Genomic DNA, 26,228 nt, shown 5'->3' with positions numbered 1-26,228 from the left:
CATTCAAGTGTTTTTTGAGTGTTAATCTTTTTATCGCTCAGTCATTGTCATTTTTGCTGAGTCAGGCTCATGACTATGACTTCTACCATCATGCTTTAGTATTTCCTTCACTTAGTACCCACATCAGAACCCATTTCAGGTCATGAACCATTTCAGCGGTGTTTGAGTGAGAATCTTTTTTCGCTGGCTCGCATTTCAAGTTTATACGTTTCCATAGAGGCTACTCTATGTCTTAATATCCTAAACAGGGCAAATTACGCCGTATAGAATTCCCTTTAACTCGGCCTTTATATCCAAGATGTAAACTTTTCAACAGCACCTTCAATTATTTTGGCCAAATTTCAGCAGATGCTCGCTACAATGAATGCGTCTACATTCATAATCATCATCATTTATTATTCTCTTAAAGGCCCTTCCTTGGGATATAACATAAAGGGGGGTGGGGGTGCGGGGAGTACAGATACAAAATACACTAAAATTGATCAGTGATCAAAACAAAAGTGGGGAAAAGCACGTGAGAAGTCATTCAATGAATAAAAAGCAGTTAAGAAGCATAGGATAGATCTGGTTTAACAGGGATCACTAAGACATACTAGAAAAGTCGTATTACAAAGTATACACACGGCGGCCCGAAATATAACTCATGAAAACTTGGTACGGAGAAGCCAAATTTAAACACAAGGCATGATTGAAACACAAAAATACAGGTGATACAAGCGTTACGTAGGATTACATAGGTTGTGTGTATAATCAATCACAAAATTTTACGTGATCACGTTCAAGGACTACCAATTCGGGCAGTTTATTCCATTCCGCTATAGCAATAGGCAAAAGCGATTTGTTAAAGGCCTTAGTAGAACCGTGAAGGCGCTGAACGCTCAATGAATTGAATGGAGGACGAGAAGTGCGGATCGGACAGAGAAGGAGCGTTCCATGTGAATGTGGAAACGTGCAGTCTATCTTGTGAAACAAGCAGAGTAGGGCAATTCGACGTCGGTATGCTACACGAGAGAGACAGAGGGAGTTTTTTATGTTACTGATGCTGTGCTTGTAGTCATAACTAGAACATATGAATCGCTTCTCGGTTTTGAACTGCTTCAATGGTGATAGGGAGGTAAATTTGGCGGGGGTTCCAAATACACGCAGCATATTCAAGCTTCTTGCGTAAATACAAACATAGATTCCTTCTGAAGAATCCCAGCGACCTCGGCGCGTCTGCTGCAACCTCTGTTATGTGTTGTGCCCAGGTTAGTTTTGTAGTTTTAAGACGCCTAGGTAGCGGAATTCCTGGACTTGCGATACCGGTGTCGAGTGCGACGAGTATGTATAAATGGAGTTAAAACGGTTTCGAGACACGTGCATAAATTTACATTTCGAAACATTAAGCTTTATTATCCACTTTGAGCACCAGTTTTCAATTAGGTTTAAGTCCCTCTGCAGATGTACGTGATCTTGGTGGTTATTGATGTGGCGGTAAAATACGCAGGGATCAGCAAATAGACGGATAGTTGATGAAATTCCGTTAGGTATGTCGTTTATGAATATGAAAAAAAGCAATGGGCCAGGAGCCGCGCCTAGGGGGACACCAGATGTTGCTTTTTTTTAAAGAATGCTGACCTCCTATGACCGTAAACTGCACTCGGTCGGTAAAGTGGCCGTTTATCCACGATAAGAATAATGGGTCGAGACTGAGTGCCGCGAGTTTATTGATAGGTCGTGTCTGAGCGACGCGATCAAATGCTTTCAGGAGATCGATGTAAATGACATCATTCTGAAACAAAAAATCTAGATTAAAATGAAGGTCAGTAGTAAATTCAAACAGCTGCGTTTCGCAGGATAGCCCAGGATGAAAGCCTTGTTGCTTTGGATATAAATGAGTTACCATCGAGGTGTTGTGCTATGTGTGAATTTATGTTTTTCTCCAGAAGCTTGCAGGCTATACTAGTTAGTGAGATGGGGCGATAGTTAGAAGGGTCGCATTGACTTCCGGTCTTGAATACTGGCACAACCTTCACAGTTATCGAGTACTTTGGAACAGAACCCTTAGAGATAGACTCCGTAAATATTAATTTAGGGTGCGACTACAATCGGGAATGAGTAGCCTTTAGAATTTTGGCAGGATTAATGTCATGTCCGGGAGCACATGATATTTTAGGTTTGTTAATTAAAATAAATATTCATTGGAAGTAACAGCAACAGGAGGCATCAGGGCAAGTCGCGATCTCTGTACCACAGGTGCACCACCATTTGGCTCGCGAGTCCATGGACGTGAAGTGCTCATTCATTACATCCGAGCGTTCCTCATCAGGAACATACCACTAACACATACTACTAACAAAGTAATTAAGCTATGCGTAGCTTGCGTGTCCTGACTCATAGTTTATATTATGTTTTGATTTATAGCATTTTTATCAAGTTCTATGTAAAAGTATTAGTTTACCGTAGCAGGTAATTATATGCAGTGCTTAGCTGCATGGTGTACGTCATTCCCCGCTACGGTTAAGAAATACGTAACATAAAACTTGGTAAAAATGCATTAAATCAAAACTTATTGTACAAACTATAATCAGTGAGGACGTGCAAGTTAGACTTTTTAGTGCGCACAGAAACAAAGCTGCAGAACTAACTTCTGCAGTCTGCTGAATCATTTGACAATATTGCTACACGCGTGTGGTATTTGGTTGTTTGAACGAGGCGCGCGGGCGCCTAGACGAAGAAGACGAACTGCTCTGGGCTCTCGAGCTATCGGCTGATCTGGCCAGCGCTGCAGCTATCATTTGTAAATATACTTGTAAATAGTCTCCTGTACTTAGTCCTTCGTTCGCGTAACATTTTAGTGGAGGTGCGGGGTAGGATCGCGGACGATGCGTTCAACTTGTTGATCTTCAACAATGTGTCTACCATCGACGTCATTGTCAAGGAATCCGCCGCTTTGAGCTCGCCAAAAGCCGCCGCGTCATTCCTCAATTCTCCCGGCTCCCTAACACAGCTGCGACGTCGTCCTGCGTCGCCCTTACCGCTTCGCCCCCCTCCAGTGAGACCGTCACGCGTATTGTTCGCCGTGAGATCGAGGCTGCCAGTCCTGCCACGTTCCATCCGCGCCCACTAGACCCCACCATTGACCAACCAGCCCCAGCGATCTCCCTCATTCAGGAGGTTGTGCGGCAAGAGTTTGCCAACCTCGGTTTTCCTGCTGCCTGCTCCATCTCCCGACCTGACGCCCGACTGGTGCCGACAGCTGCGCCTCGCAGCGATCTGTATTCCAGATACCGCAACCCTACAGAATGGAGAACTCCGGACGACAAGCCCATTTGCTTTCGTTGCCACCGCATTGGCCACGTCGCTCGCCACTGCCGCACCTCCTGGTCATCGCCATATTCGAGCTACGTTTCGCCGTCTCCTCGCCCATATGCCGACCCTCGCCGCTACTCGCCTCGCCGTATGCCTTCGAGCTCTCACGTATCCGTCGATGACAGTCGTCCCACTCGCTCGCCGTCACCTCAGCGCCGTCGGTCCCCGTCGCCCCAGCCACGCCGCTATTCGTCGCCGACCCATTATGGACCCTCCCGGACGGAAAACTAGGCCATGCAGCTCTTGGAGGTAGTGCTGCATCACGTTCGTCCTGTCCAAATCCTCCGTTGACGCTCCTCACGAACACGAACCTAATTGAAGTAGATGTAGATGGTGTCCCGTTGACGGCATTGATTGATACTGGAGCCCAAGTGTCTATAATGAGCGCTAACCTATGTCGTCGCCTCAAAAAAGTTCTTACGCCTGCCGTCACTCGAGCCGTACGCGTCGCCAATGGCGCCACTGTTGCCGTCTGTGGTATGTGCACTGCTCGCGTAGGAATTGCTGGCCGCCAAGTTCCCGTCCTGTTCTCCGTGCTGACCAGTTGCCCTCATGACCTAATCTTCGGGCTCGACTTTCTGACGACGCATTCTGCCCTCATCGACTGTTCCACCGGTACGCTGTGCCTCGAGCTTCCTCTTGTTTCCGACGTTCGCCCCGAACAAACGCACACCCTATGCACTACAGCGTTTGTTCGGTTACCCCCAAAAGCCCTAACCTTCGTCGAATTGGCCTCAACGGCAACCGTGCCTGATGGCGACTATGTCGTCGCCCCTATTCGTGATGTCCTCCTGGCGCGCGACATCTCTGTGCTACACTCCGTCGTTACCCTTGCCGCTAATCGAATGTGTCTCCCCGTTGTCAATTTTGGCTTGACGAAGCAAGTGTTACCTGAAGGCATAGCGGTGGCCACGCTCCGGTCAGTGACAGACGACCACGTCACTGCTTTTGCAGCCGACGCGTCTCCAGATCCTCCTGATTACCCGCAGGATGCCTTGAACCTCGACGGCCCATTACGTCCCATGGTCGCTCCGGACCTCGCCCCTGGCCAAGCAGCCGCCCTGTATCGCCTTTTGCTCTCCTATCGCGACATATTTGACACTGAAAATCGCCCACTTGGTCAGACGTCCCTTGTTAAGCATCGCATAAACACTGGTGATGCTGTTCCCATTCATCGCCGACCGTATCGCGTGTCCACGGCAGAGCGGCAAGTTATTCAGCAGGAAGTCACCAAGATGCTCGTCAAAGGCATTGTTGAGCCCTCGTCGAGCCCTTGGGCGTCGCCGGTGGTGCTCGTCAAAAAGAAAGATGACACGTGGCGTTTCTGTGTTGATTACCGCCACCTAAACCGAATCACTAAAAAGGACGTTTACCCGTTACCACGAATTGACGACGCTCTTGATTGTCTTCACGGTGCCAAATACTTTTCGTCCATTGACCTTCGATCTGGTTATTGGCAGATTTCCGTCGATGAGCAAGACCAAGAAAAGACCGCTTTCGTCACTCCAGATGGCCTCTACCAATTTAAGGTTATGCCGTTTGGTTTATGCAATGCCCCCGCCACGTTCGAACGGATGATGGACTCTCTGCTTCAAGGTTTCAAATGGTCAACTTGCCTTTGTTACCTCGACGACGTCCTTGTGTTTTCTCCTACGTTTGAGACGCACCTTGAGCGCGTCGCAGCTATACTTGACGTCTTCCGCAAGGCTGGGCTCCAATTAAACTCATCGAAGTGCCACTTCGGGCGCCGACAGATTACAGTGCTCGGCCATCTCGTCGATGCTTACGGAGTACAACCCGACCCGGAGAAGGTTCGAGCAGTAACAGCTTTTCCTGTACCTCAGTCTGTCAAAGACGTCCGGAGTTTTGTGGGGCTCTGCTCTTATTTCAGACGGTTTGTGAAATATTTCGCAGCAACCGCTCGACCACTCACTGAACTTCTGAAGAAAGACGTGCCTTTTACGTGGGGTTCCCCTCAGGCTGCCGCATTTTCACGCCTTATCACGATTCTGACCAATCCACCGATCTTGGCCCACTTTGACCCGTCCGCACCTACAGAGGTCCGAACCGATGCCAGTGGTTATGGGATCGGCGCAGTCTTAGCGCAACGACAACACGGACACGACCGCGTTATAGCCTACGCTAGCCGGCTCCTGACAACTGCAGAGCGCAACTATTCGATTACCGAGCGCGAATATCTTGCTCTCGTCTGGGCTGTTTCAAAGTTCCGCCCATATTTATATGGCAAGCCCTTCTCAGTAATCACAGACCATCATGCGCTGTGTTGGCTTTCGTCGCTCAAGGATCCTACTGGCCGGCTCGGTCGTTGGGCTCTCCGACTACAAGAATATCCCTACACAGTGACGTACAAGTCGGGACGCCAACACCAGGACGCAGATTGCCTCTCTCGCTACCCAGTCCAAGACCCGACCTCTACGTCTGATACTGACACCGACGCCTGCGTTCTCTCTGTTTTTCCACTGGTCCATGTCGCCGACGAGCAGCGCCGTGACCCGTCCTTGCGTGTCATCATTGACCGCCTGGAATCGTCACTTGCCGACAGCTCCCTTCGCTTATTCACACTTCAAGATGGCGTACTCTACCGACACAACGTTCACCCCGACGGCCCAGCATTACTCCTTGTGATCCCTAAACACCTTCGCTCGGCTGTTCTCCACGAGCTTCACGACCTCCCCACTGCCGGTCACCTCGGTGTGTCACGTACCTACGACCGGATCCGCCGACGCTTCTTTTGGCCAGGGCTTGCTCGCTCCGTTCGAAGATACGTAGCTGCGTGTGAGAAATGCCAGCGACGCAAGACACCTTCGACGCTCCCTGTTGGGTACCTTCAACCAATTGACATTCCCGCGGAACCATTCTTTCGGGTTGGTTTAGATTTACTTGGTCCTTTTACTCTTTCTACCTCTGGGAACAGGTGGATCGCTGTGGCCACAGATTACGCCACGCGCTACGCCATCACCCGAGCGCTCCCTACAAGCTGTGCCACAGATGTTGCCGATTTTCTTCTACGCGACGTGATTTTATTACATGGAGCTCCGCGACAACTTCTCACAGACCGTGGCCGGACATTCCTGTCGAAAGTTATCGCGGACATCCTGCAGTCCTGTGCCACGAGGCACAAGCTATCCACGTCATACCATCCGCAAACGAATGGCCTCACGGAGCGTCGTAATCGCACTCTTACAGACATGCTCGCGAAGTATGTGTCTTCCGACCACACTGACTGGGACCTCGCTCTACCGTTTGTCACCTTTGCGTATAATTCCTCGCGCCACGACACAGCCGGTTATTCGCCATTTTTCATTCTGTTCGGCCGAGAACCAGCACTGCCCCTCGACACAAGCCTCCCCGTTCACGCAGCACCCACCAGTGAATATGCACTTGACGCCGTCGCCCGCGCTGCCCACGCAAGGGAAATTGCCCGTGACCGCCTTCTGCACTCCCAAGAGAGTCAAAGGCGTTTGTACGACCAGCGACACCGAGACGTGCACTTCCTGCCTGGTTCTTTGGTGCTTCTATGGTCTCCGTCGCGTCAGGTCGGCCTGTCAGAAAAACTGCTGTCTCATTACACAGGCCCCTACCGAGTGATTCGTGCCGTGACTCCCGTCACCTACGAGATCGCCTCTGACGCCCCATCTGCTTCCCAGTCCAGTGATATCGTGCACGTTACACGACTGAAGCAGTATCACCCTCCCAGTGATGACGTTTAGATGCTCCGGGACGTCGCTTCTGCCGCCGGGGGATTATGCTACACGCGTGTGGTATTTGGTTGTTTGAACGAGGCGCGCGGGCGCCTAGACGAAGAAGACGAACTGCTCTGGCTCTCGAGCTATCGGCTGATCTGGCCAGCGCTGCAGCTATCATTTGTAAATATACTTGTAAATAGTCTCCTGTACTTAGTCCTTCGTTCGCGTAACAATATCGTTAAAAATATAACATTTATTTCAATAAGACGGCTTTAGGAAGATCACAAGTTCAACTTTCAGATGCACTCATTAGTTTTCAGTAATGCACATTATTGCAAACAAACAGGACTCAATTATTTGATCATACAAGCTCAGCCATTAGAGGTTATGATTCACCATGGCCAATAAGAGAGTGCAGGAATACAAAAGTTTAAGAATGCGCTTTCGCTAGGAAGAAAACTTAAGAACTCGTGGTGAGGCCACTACGGATAGTATGAGTTTTGCTGTGGGCTCACTACAGTGGTGGCAGGCACATCCACACTAAATGTGCTGTAAAGTTCAGATATGCTAGCCACTAAGGTAGTTACTAGAGCCTTTCTGCAGACCGTGTTTAGTAGTTGCCAGTAGCGCACCCAGGATCTCTGCCAGGGGAGGGGGGGGTAAATTTTTGTGGTGGACGGGGGGGGGGGGGGGGCGGGGGGAGCAATCACTTTGCACAATATTTGATTTCCAACTTGAGCCAGCGGAATCCAACAACGACTAAAATGCCTAATGATTGTACTAATCATGACGATGTTTATTTCTTCAGCGTTTTATCAAAGTAATTGAAGAGTGAATGACTAAATACAAGACAGTGATAGAGTGTTTTTGTTAATCAGGAAAATTTGACTTCAAGGCAGCTCCTGAATTGTAATGACAATGTGAACAGAGCACTGAAGGTACACGTTGGACTGGTGGGGCTGGACGCGTGGAGGGGAGGATGGTTAACTCGGCCTCAGGGGGAGTTACAACCTCCGTAATCCGCCCCGCCCCCCTCACTGTCGGTTCGCCACAGGTAGTTACGCACACTAACACAACTAATGATAAAAATGTCACAACTACATTACGCGTTAACGAAGTTACTTGAGACTACTTCAGCGGTCATAGACACAAACAGCTGCTATAAGGTCACCCATTTACAGTACAAGTGCGCTCTGTATTGATGACAAATTCTGGTAAAGGTCACCAGAGAAAACATTGACACTTTCAAGTAGTGATGAGAGAATTTCAGTCGAGCTAATATTTTGCAGATGCACGTCGGCCAGTGAAAGAACTTTAAAAGCCCTCCGTAAAGGTGGGGGGCACAAATGAAGTTTGTAGGTGGCCACGGCGGGCTGGCACATGTGCACTTCAGCGTTCGAAGGGACATAAAATGCATTGTTTGCTGAAAAGTTCACAGGTGGCTTAGCCATCAAGTAAGTTGCTCCAGATTTTCTGCAGGCTTGCTTCAGTGGCCGCACACGGTGAAAAATGCTAAAGATTTGAGAGATACATTGGGCTTTGATAAAATTACTATTTCAGCAGTTACAGACACAAACACTACACAGGTACAACGGCAGGCACTAGCTTGCTTCAGCACAAAACTAACCCGAGTTCACAGATATTAGAATTTGCAATATACTTGCTGTGCTGAAGCGGTCACAGACACAAATTCACCTTAGGAGTCCGCAGGCTCAAAGGCCTCTAAGCATGTTAACAGAAGCGAAACGTGGCCGTTCTTCCGTGGTGGCAGCCAAATACTGCTGTACAGGTCACAGGTACGTTGGCGAGTACACATTTAATAAAATGCTCGCAGCATGCTCGCTCCAGCGCACACAAACACAAAATCGCATTGTATATTTTCACACCTACCAAAAGTTAACAGAGAAATCATGTGGGCTTGCTTCTGCGGTCCAACACGAATACTAAAAATGCACGGGTATCTCACGCCGTCAAAGGAAGTTACCAGAGGCTGAATGTGGCTGTTCTTTCATAGGTACAGATACAAATACTTCTCAGAAGGTCACAGGTATCTTGGCGTCTACACAATTTACTAAAGCTTGCTGCAGGCTGGCTAAGCAGGTCGCAGACTCAAAATTCACTAGAGTTCACAGGTACTAACAAATTTAGTATGCCATTTTTGTAGACTTCCTTTAGCAGTCACAGACACAAATTAACCCAGAGTTCACAACTACATAGGCAACCACTGGCCGTGCGCATCCTTTCATCCCCGGTTGCAGATGCAAAACAGAAGAGGTCACGAGTACGTTGACGGCTACACAATGAACTAGTTATGCTACAGGCTCAATTCAGCGGCCTCAGACATAAAAATGCACTGTTCAGGTCACAAGTACTAAGAAAGTTAGCGGGGGTTTTCTGTGGGCTTGCTTCAGTGGACCAGGCTGATGGAAGGCACACAACAGGGCCGTAAACTAGGCAAGGAACACGTGTTAGAACTATATGTAAAAATTACTATCCACCGTATGCAAGTTAACGACCTGCACTTCTAACACTAATCTGCTGCTTCTAATGGCAACGTTGCTTCCTTGTGGCTTTATGCAAACTAGCTGAGCTAACAGTCAAACGAAAATTTGTAAATTCCACTGTGCGCAAGGAGAACAGTAATTCACCGAATATCTCTACATCTGCATGGCTTTGTAAAACGAGCAGACAACAGTAAAAATGTCGCAGTTTCACCCAAAGCGCGAAGCAGTGATTGCGACAGCAATTTAGCAGAAAACTATAAGTAAATTAAACAGCTGTACGTGTTATGGCCAGTGTAAATTAATGTAAACCTTCGCTTACTTATAAATAAACAACATTGGTGTCGAGCGCAAAGGCAAACATGAACACATCTCAATCGATGGCAGGGGAACTCGCTGTCCTTGTTTGGCTATATAAAGGCAAATTGGGGTACAAAAAAAAATTTGGGATATACATGGACGAGTTGGCTATGTGGCTATATTTGGGCTACTGAAAGTCTGCGACTTGGCTTTGTTTGGGCTATAAGTGGCGCCCTAATGAACGCTCCAGATGGGCTCTCATCGAGTAGAAGCAAATCTCGAAGGCTATGTTTTAGCTGACTGAGCCGGCAGCGCGTCTGTGCGTGTGTGTGTGCGCGCGAAATGCCATGCGCCCCCTCCATTTTTCTCCGCCGTTGTCTGAGCCAGTGGCTTTGATCTTTGACGTACTTAAACATACATCGCACTACACCGTGAGACACACTATCCCCGGGCATCTGGATGAGCCTTGGAGTAGAGACGGTTTTTCACAGTACACTGTACTAACATCGCTATACTCAGAGAGTAAGAAAATAGGGTCGGGCGATCGTGGCGCCGACTTGAAAGAAGCACGGGTAGATGACACGCTCCAGTGTGTTCATGGCCAGGCTACTTGGTGAACTATCGCGCCGGTCACAGCTTTCGACCTCCTTTACTTTTCTCACGCTAAGGTTTGCCTACCATAGTCTTTTTCCTGTGAGATGAGTTTTTGTTTGTGCTTCCATTATAGGTTCATTTCCATAGGTTATACTTAAGACCGAATCCTCCTCGGAGAGAGAATCGAACCATGGGGAAGTGGGCCAGACAGTATAAAAAAGCGAGACAGTATAACAAAGAATTCTAGCAAGTCCCTGAGCCCAAAGTGGGTCCTGGTGCGTATACTTATAGATGGTTTGCCCGCAACGTGACAGACGCAGGTACTTATTGTGGTAATATGGACGCAAGTTTACCGTGATGCCATCAGTATGCCACGTCAGCTTAGCTTAGCTTAGCCGGTGAGGTGTCCCCCTGCTGGCTCGAAGATGGGGGTTGGATCCCCGGCCAAGGCGGCCGCATTTCGATCGACGCTAAATGTTGAAACCCCCGTGTACGTAGATTTATGTGCATGTTAAAGAACCCCAGGGGGTCAAAATTAATCCGGAGTCGCCCACTGCTTCATGGCTCCCAATCATGTCGTGGTTTGGCACGTAAAACCCCAGTAATTATTGTTAATAGTATATGAACATGGTTCGCTTTTTGACAGTAACCGGTTTTTCACAGGATTACCACTGTTATCAATTTGTCATTTACTTTTGCTCGTTGCCATTTCGAGCGAGTTACCGTTTGGGACGTGCTTGTCGCCGCAAACGACTGCGCGCTTCTTACACTTGTGTGCCGTTTTGCACAGCAACCGTTTAAAGTTTCGCTTACACCGATCGAGACGGCGAGTGGCATCTGTTGTCTCTCACTTCATTTTAACGCATGTTCTTGGCGTGCTGGAGACCTGAGATGGCGGCCAGGTTGATGTAAACGGAAACTATATAAATTGTGTACCAGCTAACCCGGGCCAATCTAATTAACGAGAAAGCAAGATAATACGATGAGACAAATTACGCGAAATATCATAGTGCGATACACTGGTTTCGGCTCATAAAAAAGAAGCCGTGGAGGCGTCACCGTTGCAGACCGCTGGACAGAAGAGGATTTTCCACGCCGTAGGTGGATGTCACGTGAGACCTCAATGATGCTGAACATTATTTTGCGTTCACATCAGCTAAAAAGCAGAGTTCGTAGTTAGTATTACTGTATCTAACTAAAAATACTAACTTACTACTATCTGTCATATAATAAAAGCACTATGATTTCGCCTTCTGCAGCGATTCGGTGCAAGCGTGATGTAGACCGTCACGGCGGCAAGGACATTTGGTTACAATGGGTTGTGCAAAAAAGAATTGCGTTGTTGAATGCGAAAGTTTATATAGAAATAAAATTGCAATTCAAAATGTCTATATTTGGCTATTTTGCCCTGATTTTGTTCTTGTCTACATTTGGGCTACAATTTCTCTAATTTTGGGCTACCCCACCTCGTCCGACCTGGCAACACTGCGCTGGAACGATGAAGCAAGGCAGCAACGACAAGCGATCGCTTCTTTCTGCTACAACTACAACGTTTTTCCAGACCTTGCAGAGCTAACTTTACGCGACCTTCGACATTACAGCTGCGCGGGAACAGCGCTCACGAAGCCACAACCCACGGCGACGCACGTACCCTGCGTACGTCGCATCAGCGGCATTTCGCCTGGAGTGTCCCTGTAATTGTCGTCCCAATAATAAAAAAATTAGGCCGACGTCTACTATAGCTTCACAAAGAATATACTGAACATATGGTGATGCAACAGGCACTCGCATTTCGAAAGAGACAGTGTGGTATGAATTTCATCTTGTACAGCCTGTCGCGCACACAATATGAGAACACAATGGTCCAATAAATGCAAATGCAAGAGGAAAGAAAACTGAAGCAGCGCGGGTGGCTAACCGCAATGTGTGAGAGTTGCTGCCACTGGGATACAAATGGCCACAAAAGGTCGGTTATACAAGACTTACGCGGTTTTACGATTTCTCTGGCGATTGCGGTTACGTAAATTAAACCATGGGTTAATTGTCGGAGTCGTGAGGAGGTAGTGGCCGAATAGTGCACCAGGGAGGCCAATTCCTGTTCTGGTGAGGGAATGACTTTGAAGAAGCTTAGTGGGCCTTCCTAGTTTGGTTGCACCTGAACTAGTATAGCCCCACTAGCTCTCGGCGATATATATACATTTTTTCCTGCCGGTGTCAGGCACCACTCCATGCCTGAAAATGTGGTGGACTGGAGTAGCATTCGAACTTCCGACGTTCAGATTTGAAGCCGGGTATTCTACCTCTGCTCCACGCCACCACCATGGTGGTGGCGTGGTGTCCACACCACGGACAGCACACAAGCGTGCTGTCCTTGGCCGTACGGTTGTCACTGCTACCCATTCGCCTCCATTCGTTGCTTAAAACCTCTTAGCCAAGTTGTGGAGTCTGCTGGGTTTCGACCACCCTGGAACTTCGAAGTCACACTCTACTCCCCATCATGCCCGAGGATGCAAGCGGCACTCCTCCAACTCCTCCAACGGCGCCGCCCACCCTGGTTTGTGCCGGCGCCTTGCGTCTGCGAGCTCCCCCTATCTTCTCCGGCACAGATGAAAAAGACGTTGAAGACTGGATCTCCTCATACGAGCGAGTGAGTGCCCATAACCATTGGGACGATGCTACCAAGTTGAGAACCGTAGCATTCTATCTCTCGGACTTTGCGAAACTATGGTTTGTAAACCATGAAGGCGACCTCACTACGTGGTTGGTCTTCAAGACCATGTTTACCCAAGTTTTCGGTCGGCCAGCAGTAAGAAAGCTCCGTGCAGAATACCGTTTGCGCATACGGTCCCAAGAGATCGGAGAGAATTTCACGAGTTACATTGAGGACATTGTTCACCTTTGCAAACGGGTGAACGCGTCGATGTCAGAGGAGGAGAAGATCAAACATACAGGGTGTTTTTTTTTAGCTGCACCAAATTTTAAAATTAGAAAAATATGTATCTTGGTCACGTTATCTTTACCATTCGAGTGCACTGATTGGGGGCCTGTAGATACAGAGCAATTTCGGCACTTACGTGCGTAATTAGCGAAGTTACGCTAATTAACTTTTTAATTATCATCAATAGGTGACTACAGCAAATGAGTACTTTGGGGCCCGTCCTCGACACTACCTATCCCAACGATCAAATTTTCAATAGCGTACTTCATGTGGGAGCTACGCGACCAATTAGTTCCGCCTGGCAGGCTACTTGAAACCGAAACTGGCCGCAAAAAGAGCGTCGTTGTCGACGATGTCGCCGCCCCCCTGCCTTTCGTCACGTCTCCGAGGTAGGCGCCGGTCCGGCCCGCGAGCAGCTTGCGTTATCTCCTTGCTATCAGCGGCGTTCGCTGTCAACGCTACAGACTGATATGACGCCGTGCCTGTATTATCTAAAAGCCGAAGGAGCGGGGTTGGCGCTACAGCTCAACCTGTCGCCCGACGGAATGACGAAGTAAATTCGACGGCCCGCCGGCATTGAAGGGCTAGGCCAACACCGAAAACAGCAAAGAGATAACGCAAGCTGCTCGTTGGGCCGGACTGGCGGTGACGTCGGAGACGTTACGTAAGGCAGGAGGGCGGCGACATCGACGACACAGACGCTCTTTCTGCGGCCAGTTTCATTTTCAAGCAGCTTGCCAAGGGGAACTAATTGTTCGAGTAGCTCTCACATGAACTCCGCTATTCAAAATTTGATCGTTGGGCTAGGTAGTGTTGAGGACGGGCCCCAAAGTACTCATTTGCTATAGCCACCTATTGTTGATAATTTGAAAGTTAATTAGCGTAACTTCGCTAATTATGCACGTAAGTGCGGAAGTTGCTCTGTATGTAGAGGCCGCCAATCCGTACACTCGAATGGTAAACATAACGTGACCAAGGTTCACATTTTTCTAATTTTAAAAATTTGGTGCAGCTAAAAAAAACACCCTGTATAATGAAGGGTAGGGAGGACGACTCATTCGAAATGTTATTATCAAAGAGTCCTCGCGCTGTCGTTGAAGTGCTAGAATTGTGTCAGAGTTACGACGCGTTGCGCAGGCAATGAATTGACGAAGTAAAAATAACGACAGTACACACGTGCAACGGCGCGCGTACTGCGCGAAAGTAGCTAGCAGTTGTGTGGGAGGGGTTCGCTAATACCCGGAAATGGAACAAGCAAGACAGACAGGCGACACGGGCGCTAGTGCTGTGGTGGTCCAAGTTGTACGTCATTTCCGACGAGCGGTTATAGTGGGGTTCTTGTTTTTTAGTTTTGTTATTGAAGGCGTATATATTTGTGCGCCTTTAGGAAAGCATTCGATCGTACTTCAAGCGTAAAATCCCGCGCACAAGCTTCAGTATTCCTCAACTACTTTAATGTGGTCTTCCTTACGCGGCCCTTGATTTCATTGAAGTTTTCCTTCAAAGACACCTAGTTGGTTCACATTACCTTTATGCTACGGCACCACTCACGCAGCAACATGAAAAACGCCAAAGGCATGTATTCGAACAAATTACTTTTATTATAAGACACCACTCTGGGAGCAGAACATCGTATTTCGAAGCTCCAAAACTACAAAATAGGTCCTTTTTTTCGCGGTACATTTTTACGTTCCCTAAACAAGCAGCAGCGCTACTAGGCCATGGTAATAGTGCTCAAAAGATAATTGAGATCATGCATTATGGCAAAAAGGACAGGGCATCCCACTTCAGCATGTCTTTATGAACGTATAGGCGAAGATATTTCCAGTGCTGCAGCACGAATGTCTTTCCACAGCTCCATGAAAGAAGATACCTCCTGTTCCTCCTGTATCTTCTTCTCTAAACGTGCCAGCTGCTGTGGTGAGAAGTGCTTTATCCATCCCCCAACTTTTCCTTCTCTGACGAGGCTGTACTTTCTTGTGTCTCCATCATATCCTGTTTTGCATGAAAGTTGGTTCCTGCGGATAAGATTTTCAATTTCCGGCGAATGACTTGCCTGAAGATCAACGAGAATAACTTTCCGCGTGTGTTCGGGCTTGGACAACTCCACTATTTTGTTCAGCTGCACTTCGTTCTCATCTAGAAATTTTCCGTGCTGATCGCCGAGAAAATGCGCCAGCCTCAAAACCATACCACGAGTGTCCCTCTTAAGTTCCTCGTATGTTAGGAAAAAAACGTTCGGTTTATCTTTCAGTGCATAACCCGAAGCCACATGCTCGAAGTAGCTCCCGTAACCGAAGTCCGTTTCGAGGAAAGCGTCAAAAAGCTCGTCGAAGGTTGCGTCTTGAAAGCGCCACACGCTTAGTTCCGTCATTGCGTGATACAGAGACACGCAGACGTCCCACGGATTTCGTGCAACGTACACGTACTTCGCATCTTCACTCAAGGTGTTCGGCTTCAACATTTGGTGCGTGTAAAACAGTCTCATTGGTAATGCTGGTTTCCATCCGTCGTGCCTCACGTACTCCAAAAAATGGCCGTTGCATGCAAACTCGTCGTAGGAATTCACCGGTTCGCCACCTTTCAGGATGAGCTGCGTGACGTACTGTACCCAGTGCGCTCCACTCTTTGGGAATGAACTCTGTACCACGTCGCCCTTTGCAGCGCGGAAGGTGCTGTTCTCTCGATAAATGTCCGGGTCCAACCAGGCACATTTTGGGACACCGTCGATCATACGGTAGAAAGGTCTGCGAGACTTCGTAACAGTGGAAGGCGATGGCGTGTCAAGGGCGGTCTGAAACAGTTTTTAATGCATAAGCATTCTTTGGCGAGTACCCCATCTCCATCATGCAAAAAAGTATAATGCCTTGTATCTGCTCAAAAATGCGTAATTTGCGAAAGCATTTAATCGTTAAAATATTATAAATGTATATAAGATAAAGAACAATTTAGGTGAAAAAAGGAAAGAGGATATCCATAGAGGAACATAGGGCTCCATAGAAAATGCATGCTGAAGCTGAAATTTGGGGATGAGCCACATTAAAACTTGAGAGTGGGTCAACATGAAATGGGGGCTTGGCCAACATGAACTTTGCAAGTGGGCCAGTTTGAAATTTGTGGGTGGGACAACTGCACTTATGAGTGGGGTGGGCCAACTGAAATTTGGTGTTAGGTCAACCTAATGTTTGGGGTGCGCCAACATGAAATCAGGGGGTGAACCAACTCCAATTTGGGGCTGGGCATTCTTTAACTTTGATGATGATGATGATGATATATGCTGTTTTGTGGCGCAAGGGCCACTATGGCCAAAGAGAGCCAAGACATGGTGTACTGAGTGAGCAATGGTGTGATCAATGACAGTTGGTACTTTGGCTTTGGACACGAGCAAACTTACATTTGGGAGTAGGCCAAGCTGAACATTGCATGTGGACCAACTTAAATTTTGGGGTGGGTGAACTTGAAGTTTGGGGGTGGGGGTGTCCCAACTTGCATTTCGGGGTGAGCCAACTTCAATTTCGGGGTGGGCCAACTTGAAATGTGGGGTTGGCACAAATGAAATTTTGGGTTGGATGGAGGGATTGATGGAGAAACTTTATTGAGGTCCACTGGTCGCGCTAGTTTCCTAGCCCGAAGTGGGCCGCTATCACGTTGGGACCACGTTGGGACTAAAACAGCCTTTCGGTTGTTTCACAGGCCCATTTGACTGCCCATAGCTGTTCATCTAATGCATGACTGCGTACACATGCGTCCCACCACTCCAGTGTTGTCCTTGTCGCTACTTAACGCAGAGAAACGCCAGAGCATATGAATACGATCTACGAGTATGGGGTCGTTACATTTATTTCATATTGTAGGAGCAGAGAACTCTGGGTAGATCTTGTTGAATAATAGCGGGTTCGGATACGTCCTTGTCTGTAAGAGCTTTAGCAAAATGGCCTCAGCTCTAGTGTGCGGAGGGGGCAAGACCCTGCGTCCTAGGTAAAAAATCAACTAGAAATTTGAGGATAGACCTACTTCAATTTTGGGGTGGGTTAACTTGAAAATTAGGTGTGTGCCAACTTGAGATTTTGGGGTGGCTAATGTCCAATTGAACGCTGCAGAGCATCCTTCGAGTTATGAACTCCTCGCGCGCAATCCAGCGCGCTGGAGACGCTTGACGCGTTTTCATTGGGCCTTAGCGAGGCGCAGTTGGAATGCAGTTGAGAGTTTGCGCGGACAAGGATCACGTGCATAAGACAGGCTTGCGAGAGCGACAGCGAGGGTGACGTGGTGTGGCGGTGATGCACTTTCCCCTAACACAACACCTCACGCTCTACTGCGGCAGCTGGCGTCCCCTTTCGCCCGCCTTCTTCCGTCAAGCTGCGCTCGTGCCCTTTGTTCGGCTTAATTGGTACGATCGCTTTGAAGGGGTCGGATGCGGTCAGAAAATCCAATTGTCTATTAATACCTAAGCATTATTTTACACCGCAAAGGCCATGAGTAGACACGCATAAGCTAGGAAAAGCAAGTAAGCAACAGTCAGCAAAAGCAAAGCCAGCCGCGCCAAACGCATTAGTAGACAAATATCAGAATTTGTGTAGTTTTTGTTTCTTTCAGCTCCGTAAGGCCGATAGACACGTCGCCTTGATTAGCGCGTAAACTTTGCGGCTCTTAGGCGCCCGATTCTGTCGCGAGCATCGGTGTGAGCTTCCCTCGGCGTCCCTTTGACCGAGCGAACGAGCACAGCAATAGACGAAAGAGTGAACGCGGAGCGCAGCGGGAGATGAAAGACGCGGATAGCGAAGAGAGCACGAGGAGGAAAAGTGAAGGAGGGGGTGCAGTGGTACCATGAAGAGGAAAGCAGAGGAGGAAGGTACGGCGAAAGCGTGAGAGAAAAGCACATTACCGCGCAACACGCGCCCTGCAGCGACGACCGCAACGAGAGGCGTAGCGCCCCGTTGTCTGCTCACCGATGGCATTCGGCGTGCGCATTATGAGCGGAGGTCTGCCTGTGGCGGTTGCTGTTAATCGCGTCCACGCCTCACCCACGCGCTTGTCATCGCGATCTCCTTGATTAGCGAGGCAAAGGCGCCGCACTTCGCTCCGTTTGCAATGTGCCGCACGAGGAAGGTTCTCCGCGCCAGCCAAATTATGGTGAAATGAAAACAAGTAAACAGCTGTATCGAATTTCGCATTAGGGAGTGTTGTAATTGTCGGTGAATTTTTATTTCACCTGAAGTTTTCACAAAGCAATTAAATAATTTAGCCTAGGTCGCGGAATACGGTCCGCCCTCATTCGGATATTCATTTAGCTACACCGTGGAACATCAGGAGCAGCTAGCTTTAAGCTGGTATGTGTGCAAGTTCGTAGCTATGAAAGTACAGTGAAACCTGTAATCTATGCACTGAGCTCACCAAACGTATATACCTTGAAAGCATGTTTGCAGTTGACATATAACAGGAAATAATAAATACCCCAAAACATTGAGTGTTCAAAGCATACTCAACAGTGACTAGAACAATATTTTGTGCAGCAAGTCAGGCAGTGTTTCGTCTTGTATCCTCAGCTATAAATGTGCACAGTGGTGTGCATCCAATGTGCCCATAGCTCTCAGGCTATTGACGGCATTGCTAGCTGGCCCACCCGAACCAAAAGTATTCTAGCACGCACCAAGCAACACACAATAGAGAAACATAACCTGTGACCCGAGATGCGCCTGCTTCAGTTAGCCCCAGTTATTGTATGCGTTTAAATGAAGAAAGTTTCTTTCAACCACGATAAAAAACTTGCAAATTAGTGGGTCAAAAAGTTACTTGAGGCACTTTACAACAAATATGAGAGAGGAAGCTAAATTTAATCCCCAGTTTAATCTCAACGTTCGGACGTGATGACTAGTGGACAGGATCAGAAAGCACTGTTATTTTTGACAGAAACAAAGCCTCTAGGTAACGTGTGTGTTTATGGAAATGACATTTTTTTCTAATAAAGCGAGAAGTAACAGGCCCATCGCACAAGCAGCTAATAAGCATTTTTTACGTTCCTTCAACATGAGACTAAGATCCAGCTATATCGTTTTCAGTGCTTAATAGGAAGTTTTAGCTTGTCCGGCATTCCGGTAAAGGCAGGCGGGTTGGATGTTTTACCGGATGAGCGGGAGGCATAAATGTGAGCGGCTTGACAGGTGGTGTCACCTCGTGGGGCAGTGCAGAACCAGACAAAAACATAGTTAACGTTGCATCAACCACGTGTATTCTATTTCACTGCGGGTGTAAAATTTCAAATGTGGTGAATCGTGACACAGCTAAACCTCTGTGAAATTTTAGACAAGCAGCGAAAAAGAATTCACTTGGTTACTGCAATATTGCCTCTGTGTTTGTCTGGTTAAGCTTTGCGCCACCAGGTGGCTGCACCACTCCGGCCGCTCATGTTTACGCCTACGCCCCTCCGGAAAAGCGCCCGGTCCGCCTGCGTTAACCGGAGTTCCGGACAAGCTAAAATTTTCTTATAGCATGGCTTAACAAGAAGTGGAACATTCGAGCTTAAGGGCCTGTATTTAGAAATAGCACTTACGCAAGAATGTTTCGTAAGAGCTAACTCCAGACAGTCCTGACGCTGAACCTGGGGGGTGAAATGCGAACGCACCCCTGTACCTAGATTTAGGTGCACGTTAAGGAAACCCAGGTGGTCCAAACTATTCTGGAGTCCCCCAATACGGCGTGCCTCATAATCATATCGTCGTTTCTGCACGTAAAACCCCAGAATTTTTTTACCGAGGGCAGCCAGGCAATGGTAAAGATTACGTACGAACGAAAAGCTTTGTGAAATCGGTTGCAGAATTGTAATGTGAGCTACAGCACTTGTTCTGGCTGTGGAGCATGCACACAAGCGATATACGTTATTTCAACTACTTAGATGAGCAAGCAACGACACAAAGAGGTTATTTTGAAAGCTCACCGACATGGCCGCTACCGATGAACTGCAAACACCAAGTTTGGCCTTCAGATAATATGGCCCTGCCTTTTGCGCGGCACCGCACGTAGGAGTACGTGCTCGACAAAGGCACCCAAGGGAGTATCGGTCAATACATCTGTTGTGCCCATGGTACCAGTGCCTCGTATATTTTTTCAATGCCAGCCAGATGCAGCCGGCACCCTTTCCTATCAGCCTCTCCTACTCCCCCCCCCCTCCCCCCGTCGGCAAGCGCTCGCGCCTGCGTTACGATCGTGGGGGAGAGTTCCCTCTACGTGTCGATTCACGACGGAAGTATAGGATAAAGTAATCCTGACAGACATACAGTGGCTAGAACGGGGGAGTGTGTTGAACGCGCCGGCTCGCACGTGGCGCTTTGGGTGGAAACCGCCATGTGGCGCTGCCACACGCTTACACTACTAGTTTTGAAGAAAGGCTCAGGAACATGGATGAAAATAAATGGGCGGCTAAAGTGCACAAGTATCTCTACATGAAAAGCGTGGACACAGAATGGAGGAAGAGGTCAAGGAAGTTGGCAACCAAGTACAGGATAATCGAAACTGTAAATAGACAACCAGGGGTCATCAGAAAGAAAGTGAGAGAAATAGAGATGCAAAGAATGGAAACGAAACGGACAATGGAGATTTACAAGAATGAGAAGAAAGAAATTAGAAGGGAAAATCTGTACGATAACACAAAGGGCAGTGCCTTGCTATTTGAGGCTCGAGCCGGTTGCCTAAGGACGAAAACATATCGGAACAAATATTCGGAACTAGATGAGACATGTGTATGCTGCAGTAAAGATCCAGAGACCACTCAGCACATCCTAATGGAATGCGACGGGATCCACCCAGCGAGAACCGTAGGTAACGTGCAACTCCCAGAAGCGCTTGGGTTTAAAGTGGAAGGAAACATAAACAGATCAGCCGTAGAGATCAGCAAGAGACGATTAGAGTACTGGTGGAAAAAAAGCAGGGAAAAGATGGATACGACCTGATCTCTTAAAATCATAGGCAGCGGTACAAGCTAAATTTTTGAAAAGGGTATACAAAATGCGTGATAAAGAACATGTGTAGTATACCTGATTAAATCAAGCAGGCTAGGTGACTATTTGTCGCCACCCCGTTTCAAAGGGGATGCCAATAAATCATCATCATCATCATCAACTACTTACACGTCGGCCGCGACGGCGGCTAGCAGCTGCAGTGCACGGGCGCTGCGTCGAATGCGATAATCCGCGCGCGCAGCTTAATATGCTATAACAAAAAAGAATGCTTCGTAATATACTCGCTCGTGCATGGCGGCAAATGGCGATGGAGTAGCTATGCTAGCCCTTTCGTAATTGAACGGCGCCTAGGTAACAATCCGATTGAGCGCGCGTCGATGGTAGACTGTAGCTTGCTTTATTCGATTTATTCCCGCTGAAAACTTATCGAACGCAAAGCAAGAAAATTCCCAGTGGTAAGTCGGAAGGAAAAATTTTATTTTTGATACACTGTTTACGCAAACAACTCATTTTGGAAGAGTGGCTCACAATCCGTTCAAAACAAACCACTCAGTCATCGATGATGTTTTGCTATGCGACGCACCTGATCTGGTGCTTTTTTTCTCACGAGAACAAAATATTTAAATTGTTCACAAACCGTTCAAACAGAACCTTGTCAGCCTTAGTGACGCGGCCGAGCTTCAAGTGTTTCTTCTTTTCACGGGAAGACGCTCTCTCTTTGTTGAGTGCATTCGTCTAACGTGCAAACGGTTGACCAAAAATAATTTTGTAACTGTGTTGGTAAGACTGAGGCCTTGCGGTGCACAGCCCAGTGTGACGTCATTTTTGTACAGGCAGGAGACAAGCTCTTCCGAGCTGTCATTTTGCAGCTATTTGTAACTGAACCATGCAGATCGAAAACCATGGTTTCAGGGGCGTCTATACAAATGAGAAGAGCTTCTGCGAAGAATAAATGAGGCCCCCATTGACGCAGAACTTGGTGAACATCGCCACCTGTTCGCTCGCTTGGCCGGCGGCAACAAGGAGCTCGTCAAAGCATTCCTTGCACACAGACTTGAGGATTGTTTTGCGTGCAAAATACCCTGTCACGCAGAAGACTAGCCGCGAGTCGCTCATCTTTTCAGGGTAATAATGGTCGGGGAGCATGGCCGATTCAAAAGGACAGATTAGTGGACTAGTTAGTATGGCATTATTTACACTGTAGCGCAGAAGCACACGGACGGCGAAAGAAACAGACGCGACGCAGCGCTAACAACTAAGAGCTCGTCGCTTTAGGCGCCTGTGTCAGTTAAACTTGCTGGGTTGATTTGTTTATGTGTCTTCCTTCTTCCTTCCTTTTGTGCGATGGCATATATGTATTGCGGCGACAACTTGGCCACATTCAAATTGCGCGCCCTTCGTATTGGACAATGCGCCCGCCGTTCCGTGGTGTTCAGTAGCAACGGGCAGCGATCTTCGTGGCACGAGCAACCGGTTGGACCCGGCTCGGATGCGCCACGCGCACGAGGCAGGACTCGAGAAGAAGGAAGAAGACGGTTGGACGCCAGGTTTAGAACGCGACTGCCGGGCATTCTTCACAACCGCAGTGACTTTAAGTCGTGGGCACAGGTTCGCCCTTATTAAATATCGTTGTTTTCTTAACCTGTGTTCCTCAACATCGTTACATTTCTGGTGGAGGTGCGGGGTATGAGTCGAAGCCCCACGAACGAAAGTCAGCGTAGCCCCGACCACCAGCGAGTCCATCCCGTGGAACTGACACCTGTGCACCAGCGGACCAGCCGCCGTCGTCGAGGTGACTCGCCCGAATTCGGCCCTCTTCTCTTCACGCCAAGGGAAACTCGGACAACGGACGCCGCCACAATGACTAGCCAGGTAACACCGGCACAGCTGGTCGTAAGCCAACCTCGCAAGCCGCCAACATTCCATGGCGACTCGTTTGAAGACGTGGAAGACTGGTTGGAACTGTTCGAGAGAATGGCAAGCTTTAATGAATGGAATGAGAGACAGAAGCTCCGTAACGTATATTTCGCTTTGGAGGACTTCGCAAGAACGTGGTATGAGAACCACGAACCCCCTTTCTCCTCTTGGGAGGAATTTCGACGACAACTGCTGGCAACATACGCCAGCACGGATCGTAAAGAAAAGGCGGAAATTGCCCTTCAAGCTAGGAACCAGCTCACAAACGAGAACGTGGTGATGTACATCGAGGACATGTCCCGCCTGTTCAAGCGTGCTGATTCCACCATGAGTGAAGATAAGAAGCTGCGCCATCTCATGCGGGGTGTTAAGCAAGAACTCTTCGCAGTTCTCGTCCGCAACCCACCGCGCACGGTCGCAGAGTTCAGAACCGAAGCAACAACCATCGAAAAGACGCTGGAACAGCGGGCTCGGCAATACAACCGGGAAGCAAGCTGTGCACCTGCCCATGTCTTCTCTGGAGGCATGCCGAACGACCTTGAAGCCCTGCGGGAGTTCATCCGGTCAGTGATCAAGGAAGAGCTCAAGAAGTTGCAGACACCTCAGACTCCAACTGCACTATCTATCGTCGACGTTGTCCGGGACGAACTGAGGCAGGTCATAAGGGATGCAGAGCGTGAGCCACAGCCGATGCGGCGCACCCCTACGTGCGCCGACGTACTCAGGCAACCCGCGGTACACAGTAGTGGAGCAGTTGCCACGACCGTTCCCTACCCGTCGACAGTACGCAGTGCACCTCGTCTGTTGGAACCACCGGCTGCCTATCCACCTCCAGCACGTAGTGCACCTCGTTTTGTGGAACAAAGGCCCCGGAAAAGCGACGTCTGGCGTGACCACGAGCGCAGACCTCTGTGTTTTCACTGCGGAGAAGCGGGTCACCTGTATAGCTTCTGCCCATACCGTCAAGCTGGATTAAGAGGTTTTCCTTTAAGTGCATCATGCCCCCGAAACGGTGAACGGCCAGCAGAGATAGAAGAATACTTGTCCACGCGCCAAAGCCCCATTGCTCCTCGCCAACATCAATCACAGTCACCGTCGCCCATGCGCTACCGATCGCCTAGCCCACGCGCGTCTCCAAGATTGCCTAGGCGTCGTTCACCAAGTCCACACCAGGAAAACTGAAGCAAGCGACCTGTGGAGGTGAGGCCGCTGATAACCAGAGTTTCGAAGATCCTCCAACACGGTTCCAGCGCGATGACGAGATAATTCCAGTAAACAAATGCAGGAACGAAACGATTACATCAGATTTGCGGTTGATAATAGACGGATGCGAGCTGAATTCCTTAGTCGACACCGGCGCTGATTATTCAGTAATAAGCTTCAAGATGGCAAAGAACCTGAAAAAAGTTGTGACGCAGTGGACTGGACCGCAGATACGCGCGGCAGGCGGTCATCTTGTAGCGCCCACCGACGCTGCTATGCGGGGACGCTAAGGTCGGCGTTCTCGGCCGGCGCTTTGGGGCCGGCCGCGGATGGCGAGGAGAATAAAGTTGGGCAGCGCGTGCTAGCGGCGCAAGCACGGCACGCGCCAGTCTGTTCTGAAAGCCTGCTGAGCTGGTCCTCTTGGTCGGGCGCTCCGCGGCGACCCCTCGGTTTCTTACATTGGTGACTCCGGACGTGATCCTCAGAGTATCAACAAGGACCGATTCAGCATCGCCCGCTACCGAGCCCTGCCCGCCGCCATGGACCAGCTGGAAGAAGAGTGGCGCCCACCGACGCTGAACGACCCTTGGCGTTTGCAACTGTGGCCCTACCGTCCGCACAGCCCTATCGTGTGGTTCGCGCAGGTAGACGCACAGCTATACGGAAATGGCGTGTCGTCACAGCTCTGGCGGTACCTACTCCTCAAGCGAGAAATTCCCACCGACGTCTTCTCTCGTCTTGACCTTCCGTCATCAGACCAGAACATGTACGAGGGCCTCAAGACCGCCTTCTTTCAACACTTTGGCGTACCACTTCCCGATCACTTACGCAGCACGACACAGTTTCCTTCAACGGCTGACGCTTCTGAAGGAATGGCTAAAACTACGTCGTCCTCTTCGCCATCGGCGCCGGGTGAACGCTGCGCCCCTGCACGCGAATCTTCCGCCGCGCCTACACCGCAGGAGCCACTGTGCGGGGACAACACGACAACTGTGTCTCCCGCGTCCGGTTCGTTCCCCGACGACGAACAACCTCCCGCCACACTACCCGCACCATCAACTACACAACTGGTGAGCCCACTAGTCCTCAGCAACGACCACCTTGCATCCACGCCTGTGCATACCGAAGAGTCAGCATCGACTCCACCTGAGTTACATGGCGTCCACAGTCCAAGCCATGGAGATGACTCAGCAGCGAGCGAGCAACACTGCGGTGTGACTGGTCCGCCAGCTATCACGTACACTGCACTTCCCAGCTACGCCAGCGTATTTCCCGTGGAGCCCTTGTCGCCTGCCCCCTCTCGCAGCACACGTTCAGTGTCTTGGCTTCAACGTCCGAACGACACTGCCTTGACGTTTGGCCACAAGGATGCCTCCTCGCCTTGCGGTGCTCGGCGTCGGAGAACCCGTGCCCAGCGCAGCCGGCAGCCCCGCTGCTTCGCTGGTTTTCGTCGCTGCGTCCAACCGATTTTACACAGGTGCCAGGCCGGACGCTGCTACAGCGCACTTCGAAAGCACCCGCCCTCAACACCAAGCCTATGTTCACGGGTCCGACTGACATTCACACGTTGGCACCACGCTAACTTCGATAGAGCGAACCGGGTCCCGTCGTTGCGGGCTTGTCACCACGGTCGCAGCATCAGCTGGGGTTGGAATCGATGTTGCTGTCGGCGCCGACGCACCCCACCACCGGCTTCACCGCTTGACCAGCCCAAACTTGGACGATGTCATCGTGGCTGCCGCGCTCCCCGCACCGTTCTGCG

General features: G+C 49.3%; 3 protein-coding genes across 7 annotated transcripts in view; 1 reads left to right on the top strand and 2 right to left on the bottom strand.

Annotated features, from left to right (window-relative positions):
• LOC119445635 (sulfotransferase 1C2A) overlaps window positions 1-20,463 on the bottom strand; it is a 346,853-nt gene extending 326,390 nt beyond the window's left edge. The window contains exons 1-2 of one of the 2 annotated variants that reach the window (XM_037709900.2): window positions 20,326-20,463; window positions 14,981-16,185 (exon numbers count right to left, since the gene is read on the bottom strand). In XM_037709900.2, coding sequence (XP_037565828.1) covers window positions 15,190-16,185; window positions 20,326-20,331 — 1,002 coding nt within the window. In that variant the 5' untranslated portion in view covers window positions 20,332-20,463 and the 3' untranslated portion in view covers window positions 14,981-15,189. Of the gene's footprint in view, window positions 1-14,980; window positions 16,186-20,325 lie in introns of those variants that run through there. The other variant, XM_049663475.1, reaches the window with a different exon arrangement.
• Window positions 1-26,228, top strand: part of LOC119445633 (sulfotransferase 1B1) — a 267,082-nt gene that overhangs the window by 203,177 nt on the left and 37,677 nt on the right. The window lies entirely within an intron of this gene.
• The window catches only part of LOC119444624 (sulfotransferase 1C2), a 284,396-nt gene that overhangs the window by 235,551 nt on the left and 22,617 nt on the right, over window positions 1-26,228 (bottom strand). The gene's annotated exons all lie outside the window — the stretch shown is intronic.

The sequence above is a fragment of the Dermacentor silvarum genome, chromosome 3 (genome assembly GCF_013339745.2).
Source record: "Dermacentor silvarum isolate Dsil-2018 chromosome 3, BIME_Dsil_1.4, whole genome shotgun sequence".
NCBI classification, from domain to species: domain Eukaryota; kingdom Metazoa; phylum Arthropoda; class Arachnida; order Ixodida; family Ixodidae; genus Dermacentor; species Dermacentor silvarum.
Note: the sequence above shows the minus strand (reverse complement) of the source record. Positions and strands in the feature narration are given on the sequence as shown.